Genomic DNA, 13,208 nt, shown 5'->3' on the forward strand with positions numbered 1-13,208 from the left:
TTGGTTTCATTCCTGAGAGTACAGTCCAGTTACACAGTACAGTGTGTTTGACCTTCTTAATGATGAAGACTCATGGTCAGTTTGTTGCCCACCTGGACCCCAAAGTCCTTAACTGCAGAGCTGCTTTCTAGCCAGTCGGTTCCCTCCCCGCCTGGGCTTGCTCTAGCCTAGATGTAGGGCTGCTTACGTGCTGTTGCGGGACGTCATGAGGTTCCTATTATCCTGTTTCTCCAAGCTGTTGATATCCCTCTGAATCGCAACCCTGCCCTCTAGCATGTAAACTGTTCCCCCCTCCTCCAGCTTGGGATTTGCTGCAGAGGCATTACATCCCCTCACCCGTGTCACTAATAAAGTCAGGGAGTAATGGTGGCTCCAGCACCAGTTCCTGAGGAACACCGGTGGTAACCAACCACCAGTTAGACTTTGCACTGCCGACCACCGCCCAGCAGTCCAGCCAGTTTTTAACCTACCTCATTGTCCACTTACTCAGTCTGTATCGCAGCAGTTTGCTTTAAGGGTTCTGGGGGAGACTGTGAGAAAGGGCTGTGTAAGGTCAAGGTATAAGAGATCCCCAGCCCCTCCTTCCCACGGGGTCAGTCACCCTTTTGCAGAAGGCAAGGTCAGGCCATGTCCTTTTCTTCAGACAGCTCAGCCTCACCAGGAAAATGTCATTTTAACCTGTGTTTATAAAAGCAAAGAAACAGCTTGTAGTATAATGTCATCAACCTTATTTGTGAAAGCATTTTGCAGGGAAGCTGTTGGGTGCTGCTTCCTGGCCAAATTGGTACTGCTCCTTGCGGGGCTGGCTTGGTCTGCTCAGCAGTCCCGGCCCGGGGCAATTCCCCATCATCCAGGTGGTTGGGTCTTTTGTTCAAGTTGAAAACCTGTTTCAAGTCAGCCATTGCAAAGATAATGTTGTAGCTGTGGAAATATGAAGAAACTTCCATTAAAGTGTTGACTAAGGCTTGTAAACAACTGAATTGCTGAGCTACTTCGTGTTTTGTCTGTCCATTCCTTTTTATTGTTAAGGCTTGCTTTTGATGACTGGAGCTGCCTCTTGCATATTTTCCAGCCTGTATGTCTAGAAGGCTGTTCAGATGCTGAATCCCCAAGGGGTTCTGTGGCCTGGTTTTAATGCTCTGATTTGTGCATTAAGTGCTTTTAGTTACGGTCTTTCTGATTTTCGTTTAAGTAACTGATCATAACTATACGAGTTGCAATGGAGTTGACTAAAAAAAAAAAAAAGGATAATTTTCATAAACTTGTCTAACCAGATAAAAACTAGTTGTCTGTGCTTTAATTAAAGGAGGAAAAAAAAAAGCTAGCAAGTTATGGTTTCTGTCAGAGCTGGCAGCAGTTGAACTGGAAAAGTTTCAGACTCACCACAGACTTGAGTGGTTAAAGAGGAAATCAAAGCATACAAACACCGGCCAACTAGCTTGGAAGAAAGTCAGCCCGTTCCAGTCACTGGGACATGAGGACACTGCGGGAGAGTTACAAGCATAATGGTCACTGAATGGAAGGCAACAGGAAAAAGTTAAGAAAATGGCAGGGAAAAAAAGTAAAATAGAAGAAAAGAGCTGAGGAATCATTAGAAGGGGAGATTTTTAGAGAAGTAAAGCAGATGGAGAAGTTGAGGATCATTAGTATCAAAAGGCTACTGCTTCCTGCTTTTCTGCAATGTCACTATGCTTTTAAATTCTGCAAAACACATTTAAATCTATTTAAACAATAACACTATAGTGAAAATAAAATAATTCATAAATGTTAGTTTCCCTAATTATTCAAAAGTAAGTTCCTTAACTTGCATTTTCTTTAAGAGGTACTTGGGCAGTAAGGAAGATATGTCCAAGAAGATAATCTGACTCAGCTCTATAACTGCGCAAAGGGGATTAATTTGCTTTTGAAAATCCCCTTGGAGACTCTTAAAGGCAAACATAAGGCCTCTGGTTTAAATTTCTATTTTTAAAAGAAATCAGTCACTGGATTCTTACAAGATGTAACTGTGTAAATCGGTCCCTTACATTGCTTGGAAAATCTCAGACAGATTTAGGATTGGGCAATTATGATGAAATGTGTGGTCTTCTTTCATTTTAAGTTGACAAAGAATATGTACTTGAAGCATGTATGTCTGTCTCTACTGCTGCACATATACGTATTTTTTTTCAGCAAGGCTAAGTGATTTATCACAAGACAGAGATGACATTTAAGAGCAACAACGTAGTGTTAATTGTAGATAATGCTTAGATCCTTGTCCACATCGGAGCTTTTAACATTTCTATGCTGCCACAACCAGTAGGATGTTTTGGGGCAGAAAGCTTTGTGTAGACAGAGTCATTGGGAAGGGATGCTTTCTAGATTATAAATGGTGAGTTTGTTTTTATTATGCACTTATTTCCATTATTTTACCCAGACAATTCAGATCCACTTTCCCACAGACATTTTACAAATACTTTTTTGGAAATTGGTCTGATGGCAATCTCAGATAAATTCTAAATTAAGCCTGGTAGTTCCAGTGCTGCTGAAATGTAAGTTTCCCCCCCCTCCCCCCTCAGGATGTTTTGACCAGTACAAAAACAATACCTTTTATCCCAAGAAGCTTGTGGTACCTGCTGTGCGTTACAGAATTAACTGCAACCTAATGTTTCCTGTGAGATTTCACCACTCTAAAAGGGTCTGTCCCAAAAGCCATTCAGGAAACAAAAACAATAGCTCTTATCACAGGCAGTGGTCTACTTTTCAACCATGTTTTCTGTGTGTGTGATTCAGGAGTTGCTAACGTTGTGAAGATGCATGGTAAAGGAAGTGGATTGCTTAGAGAAGGACACTTGACTCCCCGTATCCTTTTCCTTCCACTCAGGGATGCCTGCAGAGATGCCTCATTCCTGAAACAGAACTTTGAATGTGCCCATGGCCTCCCCACCCTGCTTATGCAGAAATCACAGTTTTAATTTAATCCATAGTATTTTGTTAAACTTTAAAAGCTGAATTTTTTAAAGCCTAAGAAATTGTTCATTACTAACCCAGTTAGGCTTTGTAGCGCGTTCTGGGTAAGTTATGTCAAGTCATCTGCCCCCAGTAGAATTTTTTAAATAGAATTATACTATTTGATGCTTTAAATACTAAGGCATTTGTGAAGTCACAGCTCTCTAAAACTTTATAAATAAAAGCTAGTGTCCAAGAATCCTGTCCTCAGAGGTAATTTTTCAATTACTGCTGTTCCTTAGGGGGGATCTGAGAGTAACGGTTGCTTACGCCTGCTGAGATAGTGATGTTGGGGTACTGTGCCACTGTGTCTCTGGGATTAGCTGTGAGCGGATTTCTGTGAAAGTGGCGTTTCTATCTAAAGTTTTTTCTGTCATAACTCTTTATTTCTACCATCTTCATTACTGCAATTTGACAAGACCAGGAATCATTGTCTTTGAAATATTGTTGCTCTTTATGTAGTGTTGAAAGAATTGATTGCTTGTAGTCACAATGCTGTGGCATTTTCTGCTCTGTGCAACAGCGGAAGCAAATTGATCTTACCTGTGCTATTTCAGCTGAGTCACTTTTTTGATATTAATGACTGTCATGATCTGCCCCCAAAGCTGTGGTCTGCATAACCAAGCAGCTGTTTGGAAATGCTTCTAAAATAATTTATGTCTCTGTGAATCACTGAGCTTTAGTTTGAACTGCAGGGAAAAGAATTATTGCACTTTCCAGCAAGCATCTAGCAACGCACCATTTTGGGTCAGGGTGTGGAAAACAGATGTATGCAGCTTAGCAAGGGAACGTTTTACCTTGTATTATCAATTTAGAATGCCCGAATGAATTAATTCAAACAATTGCAGAACTGTATGGGCAGAGTAATTAATCAAGAAGTACTTTAGACAAACACTAAAAAGTGCCATTGATGCACTTGATTTTGCTGATGTTAAATCATTGGCCTTAAAGTGAGCAAGTTGAATGTGTGATGGTATAACTACCTGGCTGTGACCTTTGAATCACCTGCACTTGACTGTAGGAATTCAGTTTCACAAAATGCAAATATTTGAAGTACAACATTAAATCATATTATAGCTTATCACACTAACTGAGCTGCCTTCTCTCCAAATTCCTTTTGATAGTAACTACTACTTACTAGTCACTGGTAACTACAGAGACATTACCAAATAAAACACTGGCATTAAAGGTCTTCAGAAGAAGAAAAATATAATGCACTTTGTTCCCATTTTGCTGAGCCTGGAATGGGTTGCAGAATTAAAAAATAGCATCCCAGAGTTGCGTCCTACTTTGAGAAAAATGTGTGCAGACCCATACGCTGTTGTGTAGTGTTTCTTCAAAGGTCATCCTATTTTCTTCTAAAACGTTTTGGAAGGGTTTTTTCTTTTAAGGTGGCATTGCACTGTAAGAACAGTTTCTAAATTTTAATAGAATTTAATTATATTCTATTTTATATAGATATATCTAATGTGTTTATTCTATTAAAAATAGTTTCTGAAATGGATGGCTACAAAGGTAATTTCAGCCAAGTCCTGTTTTTATCATATAGAAGGTGTTGTAACATTGAGTGCATCTGTGTAGCATAGCCCCTGTGGCTGGTGTCCAAGCTTCCTCTGAACAAGCTGGGATGCTAGAAACAACATTTGTGTAATAATGTGGTTTGCTGCTTAGACTAATTAGCCTTGATGAGAAATAGCTTGCCACTGTTTCAAAAGTATTTAAAATCCTGAATCTTTTTAAAGTGAAAACAACCTCCCATGTCCCAGTTTTTTACAGGAAGTTATCTTCCCTGTCATAGAGGGTTGAGAAGCTTTGTTGTAAAATACGCAAACTTCAAGCAAAAGAACGTTTTCCTGAAGACAAGTCAAGCATATTAGACATGGTTTGTTTTGGGTTTGTTGTGTTGTTCGTTTGTTTGTTTGTTTGTTTTCTGTGAACTACTTTTTTTCCTGATCCATTGCAGTTAAGTTTGATGAAGTTTAGAAATTTTCAAAGGACAAAGTAGCATTTATAGAAGTAAAATACTAAGAAATATTCATGGCATTTAACTCTATAAATGTAGTATGAAATTTAACTATATTTATGGCATAAATGCTTTTGTTAGGTTCATAAAACTTTGTATCCTAAAGAGAAGAATACTTGTAGAATTCTACTAGCTCTTGTTTATTAAGTTGTGACTAGTATCCATCTCTTTTTCATCTGCTGGGAGTCTCCGTTTCTGGTATTCCTTTTGCTCAGTCAAGCCTGCAAAGGGAAGGTTTCTCGTTACTCACACTACAGAGCATTTTTATCAAAATTACATTTGATAGAGTTTCTATCTTTAAAAAGCCTAAATCTCTTCTGTAAACTGTCTTTTGAAAGAGGCAAATCTTGCTCCCTTCTCAGGAAAACCACAGTTTAATAATACAATATATTCTTGGGCTGGAATTATTGAGCCCTTCTAAGGAAGTCTGATGGTAGGTGCCGGGAGATGGTGCGGGTGACTGTGATGAGCAGTCTTTCTATATTTGTACTGATGTGATGTTCCAGTGATGTTAGGGACATTATGCTACTGTCAGAATTATTATTTTTTTTTTTTTAATAGGGCAGACTTCATAAAATCTTGAATTTCTGATTAGTCAGATCTCGTTAAGGGCAAATATTAGTGTTTGGACTAAATTGTGATTAATGGCTTTTTACTTTATTTCTGCAAATTTCTAATTTGGGAGAAGACCACCTTAGGATTGGGATTTAGTTGAGGTGTTTTGGTTTTTTTTTCTGGCAGTGGGTGGGGTGGTTTTGTTTTGTTTTATTTTTGGTTGGTGGTTTGGGTTTTTTTTCCCTGCCAGCGCATTAGGTTGATACCAAGCAAGAATTTACTGGATTATTCAGGAAAGGGGGTAATACCACGCCCCTTGCCCCAAAGTAACCACCTGCAGAGCAGCCGGGATGTTCTGTCATATGACACTGGAGCAGCTATTCAGCTCTCCCATCTTGCTCGCAGATGTCTGGTCTGGGTCAATCACGTTCAGTGTGAGTGAGTAGCACACTAATGGTGTATCGCAGTACGTAATTGAGTTGTTTTCTGAGCTTTGAATGAAAGATGTTCTACACTTTTCATATCTGAGGGTAGGATCCTGTCTCTGCTAAACTTAGTGGCATGAGTCCCATTAAGAGGAACCAGGATTTTGCTCGTCATGTCTCTGCTCTCATTCTCATCTGCTGCTGAAATCCACTGATTAGTCCCACTGAAGGAAAGTCTGTGTTTGTCTGCTGTGTCATAAGTATTCTTACTCATAATTAGTTCCATCTGTAAGGGGTAGCCTTTCATGTTAAATGTGTGTGTGTTATGAGGAATATTACTGTTTTGAAAATGAAGAGTCTGCTTAATCTAATGCACAACATGAGCACATACTAGCTAGACAATGTGAAGACCACTGTTTCCTCTGTCTACAACAAAATATCAGGCACTTGACCAAAATGTTGATGACGTTCAGTTTGGTAACATGTTCAGAAAGTTTTTAATTAGCCACATGGTAGTAATTTACCTGTGGATAATATTTTACCTTGTTGTGAAATAATCCTGTGTATTGGGCACATAACTGATTAAAGGTTAATAATTCAAAGCAAAAGGTTAATAATTCAAAGTATCTTAATTGGTTTAGTATGTTGGAAAACCAGGACTTTGTGTTTTTTGTTCTGGAATCACTCAAAAATTTATCCAAAACATGTTGGTAATTACAAACGTAATGACCATTAATAATTGTTTCTACAAATGTCTGTAATTTGTGCAAAAAAGCTTTGACCTGTATTAATGCAAACTGACATATGCAACTTTAGATGCTTGAAGAAGGCTTCCAGTTTAAAACAAAGCAAATTCTCTTCTGCGGCTACTAGCGTGCTGCCTTTTTAGTGCTGCATATTTAAGCTTCAGCTGTGATAAAGACTGGTTTTTAAGGAGCTTTACCTACTGGGCTGGTTTCAGAGGATCCACTTGCTGGTGCATGCCACTTAGTAAAAGGCAATGCTCAGATTCTCAGAGTTCCCAACAGACTTTTTCCACTTGATTGTGGTCTGAGTATGTGGCAGCATGAACGTATGAATAATTTGTTATGCTGGAAACTTGGAGTGGAAGGCTGGCTTACTAAGGCAAAAAAACACTACAGATACTTCATTATAGTTATGGTTTGGTTTAAATTTGTGTGTTCAAGAGTAGGTAATTCTCAAATCTGTGAAAAGTGGTTAGTTCAGCATTTTTACAAGTATTTGAAATCTGCATCCTTTTGTTGGTCAGCTGTAGCCCAAAAAATTATTTTTTTCCCGGGGTTGGAAATAGCAAATATGGTACCAATAGGATTTAAAAGTTTTGGCTTTTTTTGTTTGCTTTCTAACATTAATCCTTTTCTATGTTACATCAAAGTCTGTCTCATTTTGGTTTTGTTATATAATCTCTTTAAGTACAAAACAAAAAAACCCCAACAAACACAAACAAACAAAGGAAAGAAAAGAAAAACTGAATTACTTAGGTATTCCACAATATTTTTATTTTAGACTAGGAATAAGTTAATTGGCAGCAAACTTGAAAAAAGTATGTCTCCAAATCCCAACTTTCAACTCTTGCCCCAAAATAAATCAAGAAACCCTCTGAAGTACTTAAAGACCATAGTAAAAAGTTCTTAGAAACAGTCCCATGTAATACTGTGAATATTTTAAGAATAACTTCCCCTTCTGTGTGCTTCTTGCTACACATTTCCATTATCTCTTTGTGACCAAGGTAACTGCACTACCAGAGAGAAACTGCTGTTAACGTATTTTTTCAGGTAGCCCAGGTCTTCGTTTAAAGAATATTTGCCCAGGAAGCAACTCTGAAAATGCAGGACAAACAAATTTACTAGAAACTAGTCCTTGTAGGAAAAGAACATTGATGGAAGAGATAAGACTTATCCTCATGGTCTGGAGATGAATAATTTGAGTATTTAGTACTGTTCCATAGTACTTAATACTCCTAGTATTTAGTACTGTTGCTGTAGAGCTTTTCAAATACCATCACCTAAAGTCAGAGAAAAATACATAGTGAGAAATACGTATGATTTATGCATAAATTATAAAGAGAAAGAGGAAGAGGTATTTTTTGTAAATAAACTATACATGGACTTTTATGAAATGAAAATTTCTATGTAAATAGCATAAATAATCCTTTTAACTGTACCTCAATACCAGTTTAGATTTTGGCTCTATTTAGATCTATTACATAGGAATGAATTTAGAAGTTTGTTTTAAATACCAAAAGTATAATTTTTATCAGTCTTATGATGAAGTGGCACTTCTTGAAGACAAGCCCACAAAAAGCATCGTTTTCATGCAAGGTTACAGTTCAAGATGACAAAAAATTGGTAAACAACTTTTCATTGAAACTCACTTTTACACCAGATTTGTAGTAAGTCACTTTTTGCAAATGGGAGTAAAATAGCAAAGTTGTTGGTGGTATGTTTGCGGTTTTTTTTTCTTCCCAAATCCTAGCTTAAATTTGAGTTTAATAAATTTACTTCATCCCAAGATATAAAATCTTGATGCATCCCTTTGTTACTGATGGCTGACAAAATTGTTGTTTCTGGGTAAAAGGGATGCTGTTCAAGTAACCTTGGGGTCATGAGGCAGGATTGTTGCAAGTTAAATCTCTTCTTGATGACCTGAGAAGATTGGCAAAATAGCTGGTAATGTTACTTTCTTTGGAGGAAACAAAGACTAGTACAGATATCATCAATGTCAAGCACACCTTTGTGTGTTGGTTTTAAGGGGGCAGGCATGTCTGCTATGAAACTGATTTTGTTTCCTTGAAATGAAAGCAAAATTAAAAAAAAATAAAATACAACAAACCAGCAAAACCCATTTCGGAACAAAACCCAACACCCAAAAAGCGTGCAAACCAGAATCTGTGGATCAGCCTATGTACGACAGGTAATTATTTTTCTTTACTCCCTTCTCATGATCGTGGCTATCGAGATGCTGTAGGGTTTCCATCTGCACAGCTGGAAGAGCTGTGGTGAATGGTGGCTTTTATCGCTCTGGCTGTGCCCCTCAGCAGGTGCAGCATATCTTGCATTCGTGATCTTACGAGCTGGCCGGTAAGTAACGTGGGCTTTGACTGGATCGCCTGTGAGGTGCCTTCTCAAGGTTCAGGGGTTTGCTTGCAGTATTTTGCCACCCCAGCATTGTTTTTTAGCGCTTTGCAGACCCGTGTGGGGTGCTGGAGGGGCCTCTGGGGGGAGAGGCTGGTGCTGGCTGGCTGGGGTGGGATGTGCGTAGAAGACTGGAGTGAAGCTAAGCCTTGGGGAAAAAAAAAAAAGAGAAGAAAAGCTTTGATCAAATGAATGTTGGTATCTTTGTTTCCCACTGCCTGAATTTAGAATTAAGTTTTTATTTTCGTTGGCGATAAGTTAGCTTTCCCTGAATTGAGTCTGTTTTGCCCATGCCAGTAGTTGGACGCGATCTCCTCACCTCTCTAGACCCCTGAGCTCCCTTGTTCCCTTCCTCCCTGTCCCACTGGAGGGGGGAAATCTGGCTGTTAGCCCCCACCAACCCACCAGGCCAGGCTCCCAAAGGCAAGTGTAGCAGTGCTCTGCGAGACACGGCAATATACATCACCAATCCATAACGCTGTTTTTTTGTAGCTGTGTGGAAGAAAACTGGTTTAGCTTAGTGAACGATGGGAGAGGGGAAGGAGTGTGACAGTGGGATAGCTGGATAGGAGCCTGCTACGAAATGAAGGGTTAGGTTGAATGGAGAGTTGTGCTTTAAAAATAAAAGAAATGCAAAAACAAGAAAAGAAACAAAAGGGGGGGGGGGGGGGAAAGAAATGAAAAAACCATGCTTTACAACCCTGGGAGAATTGTAGGAGTTTGAAAGAGTCACAGATGGGAAGCAGGGAGAGAACCGAATGCCCCTGGGCTGTGAGGGAAGGCCCTCTGTGGCGTACCTTCCATGGCCAGTGGTGGAGTAGAAAACATTTTAGGTTGCTAAATAAGTTACACAGAGGAAGTATGGATCAATTATCTGCTTATACTCTCTTAATTTCAAATGCTACTTTTTTAAACATGCTTTGGGTCTTGCAAAATGAAAGGCTTTTGGTTCGCAGAAGAGAGGGGAGACAGGTAAAAATGCCTTCACGTCTGCTGAGTGACTTGTCTTTGAGTGGGAATGAATCACTTATTTGAGCAGGTTGTAAAGGTTCAGATTATAGGTTTGTTTTTTTTTCTATTTTATATAAACAATTGTATATTTTACTGAATGGCAGCTTTTTTCGTATATGTTTTTGGTTCTTAACAGAACAGTCTCATTGCTGTGGTTAAGCAGTATCTTTTAGTTTTCTGATCTAAAATGGACACTAAAATCTGATGCTTGGGTCTGATATGCAGGAAATAAATATACATACCCAGTCTAGCAGAGAGAATCACAAACTGTCTAGATGTTATCTGGTAGAAAGTAAGGTTCTGTTGGTAGAGAAGGTCTCAGGGCCAAGGTGATGTCCGGGGCAGGAGAGCACCTGAGTACACGTGCTGTGCAGTGTCCTGCGCTTCCTGATCCACCGCTTGTGCAAACAAGGTGCAACAAACGTCTGAGGGCAACCTCTGCGAAGGAAAACCTTTAGAACTTGCAAAGCAATAGGTCACAGAGCTGCCAGACGCAGCAGTGGAAGACTGGATAAATCCAAGTAGTAAACATGGGTCGTGTAGGCTGGTGATTTCAGAACCCACCAGGCACTATCTTTGCCTTTTCATTATGTTGTGAAAGTTCTATAGCAACACTCCTGTAGTTTAGTGTTAGCCTTTTCTGGCACCAAAATGCTTTGCTATATTGAAGCTGTGGCTTTTTTATTGTGAAAATGGACAGAATTTAAGATGTTCTAGTAACCATGAACAAGACAGATATTTGTAATGGGGATTTTTGGTTTTGTGGGTTTTTTAGGGGTTTAAGTGCTTTAACCTATAAAAAGCTGTAGGACAATATCAACTTTAAAAGGGGGAAGGGGGGGAAAAAGTGCAACAGACTGCTTTTAACATTCTGCTTATTACATTCATCGCACTACCAGGATCCAAAGGCTAATTCAGGAAAAATACGCACTGAGTGGTAGTTTTTGTTTTGATCATTCCACTCTTTTACTTTGAATTAGTCTGCCTTTGCTACATTGTCAGGTAAATTAAAAGCATTCACATATTCCTTTAATTTCTTACGGGAGTTTTTCATTAGCTCCCCAATCTTTTGTGCCAAGCTGTCTTTCTGGTTGGTGATTCTGTCTTCATTATGTTACTTGTTTTGTTTATACAAACCAAATGAAAGAAGGAAAAAAATAACTCAAATGTGTTTTCAAGAATACACAGTATTTTTAAAATCTACTTTTAGTTTTTCAGGACTTTTTTCCTTTATTTCTTTGTTCAGGTTGGATTTTTTTTATGTGACAGCAGGATTGGAAGCCTGGAGATCCATCTTTAGTAATGAACAATTGTTAAGCCCATTATAGTTTTCTGAAAATACGTGAATTCCTACTCTTGGATTTTGTATGTGGTCTCCACTGATTGTTTTTTCAACCTTTTATATAGATGTGAAAGATACTTTTAAGAAGGTAGGAGGTCAAAACACTTTTCAAACTACTTCATTGATTTTTGAAACAAATACTACTATTTTCTGCTCAGATATAAAAGCTCATTTTTTTCATATATACTTAATAAACATGGCTGTGCATATAGAGGCTTCATTGGCTAGAAACTTAGTATTTTTGTTTTCTAAATAGGTGTCTCAATGCATGTACCTACTGCAAAACTAAGCATGCCAGAGGAGATCTAGCAAGTTACCCAATTGAAGAACTAGTGGACAGAGCCAAACAGTCTTTTCAAGGTAAGGAATTTTATGCCTACCGTAAAATTCAGCCTCTGAAGTGGACCAGGTCTTATTTTCACTGTTAGTGATCGTGACGCAATATGGCTCTATTACGGTATTGATGTTCTTAATAGTCATAACTGTGTCTGGCGGTGCCGTTGTGATAGAAAGCCGTGCTTCGTGATGGTGTGTGCCACTGCTTACAAAGTGTAGTCCTACCATAAGGGGGATTTCAGTTTGGTTTTAGGCTTGCTCAAATGAAGTTCCATGCAAGCATTTTTTCATGATGATGGCGAAACTAGTGTTTAGTCATTTTACTCTGTCTCTGGTTTCTTAAGGGGGAAGACAGAACTTTTTCACTCAACAATAAAACTGAATTTCTGAACCTCCCCTAGGATTCTTAAAACCCTGTTTAAGGATAGGTTGCTTTTTCTGGCAATGGATTTCCTGGAGGAGTACTGGGATGTTTCTGAAAACTGTACAAAGCTTATCACTTTTTAAGGATATTTGTAATGTCACATGGATCCAATCAAACATAAAAAGATTTTCCTGCAGTAGAGTACCCTGTGCCAGTATCTGCCTAAAACTCTTGTATGCCTGGTAGTTATGATAGCTTTATTGTACCTTAATATTTGTTCTTTATATCTGAATTTTGCCAGTGTTTCAAAAACACAGGTTTCCAAATAATGCCAGTATTCATTTGTGATACAGACTCTGTGAAGGCACAGGTGTGGGTTGGTTTTTTTTTGGTGGGGTTTTTTTTTTTGGTGTTTGTGTGCCATGTTGAAGGATTAAATGTATATTAAAAAAAATACTGAGGTAATTCAGGCATCGCAACTCCTTCCATTTTTGTATCAAGTAGTATGAATCAAAAGTAGAACAATAAATCCAACATGTGATGTCATGTCCTCTGTAGATGTACAAACAGTACATGCATCGGGTTTCACTTACGGCTCTGAATGTTGCAAGTGTTCCAGTAAGAAATAGGTCTCTAATGATTCAGCGTGTTTTTAAATCCATCCTTATTTAGGGATCCATAATGAACCTTATTTAGGTCAGTGATGAACTTTTGGCTATTCCTGTCAGTAGTGTGCAAGGAAGAATCCTTTTCCTAATCAAAACCCACATTCAGAAATTTCAAATTTTACATTATCCACACACAAAGTACTTGTTTAAGATTGTAAATGCCTTTTGCTTTTGTTAAAAGCCAAGCTCCTCTCTTTTCTTCCATGAAGCCTATCTGCAATTGCCATAAAATGTCTCCTATCGCTTAAATTTGTACAAGTAATGCTGCTGTTGCTGTGAATTGGATTGTCTGTTATGATAAGCAGAAATCCTGTCATGTCTCAGATTTCTTATTTTAGCAGGTC

At 38.5% G+C, this 13,208-nt stretch overlaps 1 protein-coding gene across 1 annotated transcript in view; it reads left to right on the forward strand.

Annotated features, from left to right (window-relative positions):
- The window catches only part of CDKAL1 (CDK5 regulatory subunit associated protein 1 like 1), a 427,425-nt gene that overhangs the window by 182,379 nt on the left and 231,838 nt on the right, over positions 1–13,208 (forward strand). Inside the window, exon 9 of the mRNA XM_056332411.1 lies at positions 11,753–11,856. Coding sequence (XP_056188386.1) covers positions 11,753–11,856 — 104 coding nt within the window. The remainder of the gene's footprint in view (positions 1–11,752; positions 11,857–13,208) is intronic.

The sequence above is a fragment of the Falco biarmicus genome, chromosome 3 (assembly GCF_023638135.1).
Source record: "Falco biarmicus isolate bFalBia1 chromosome 3, bFalBia1.pri, whole genome shotgun sequence".
Lineage (NCBI taxonomy): Eukaryota > Metazoa > Chordata > Aves > Falconiformes > Falconidae > Falco > Falco biarmicus.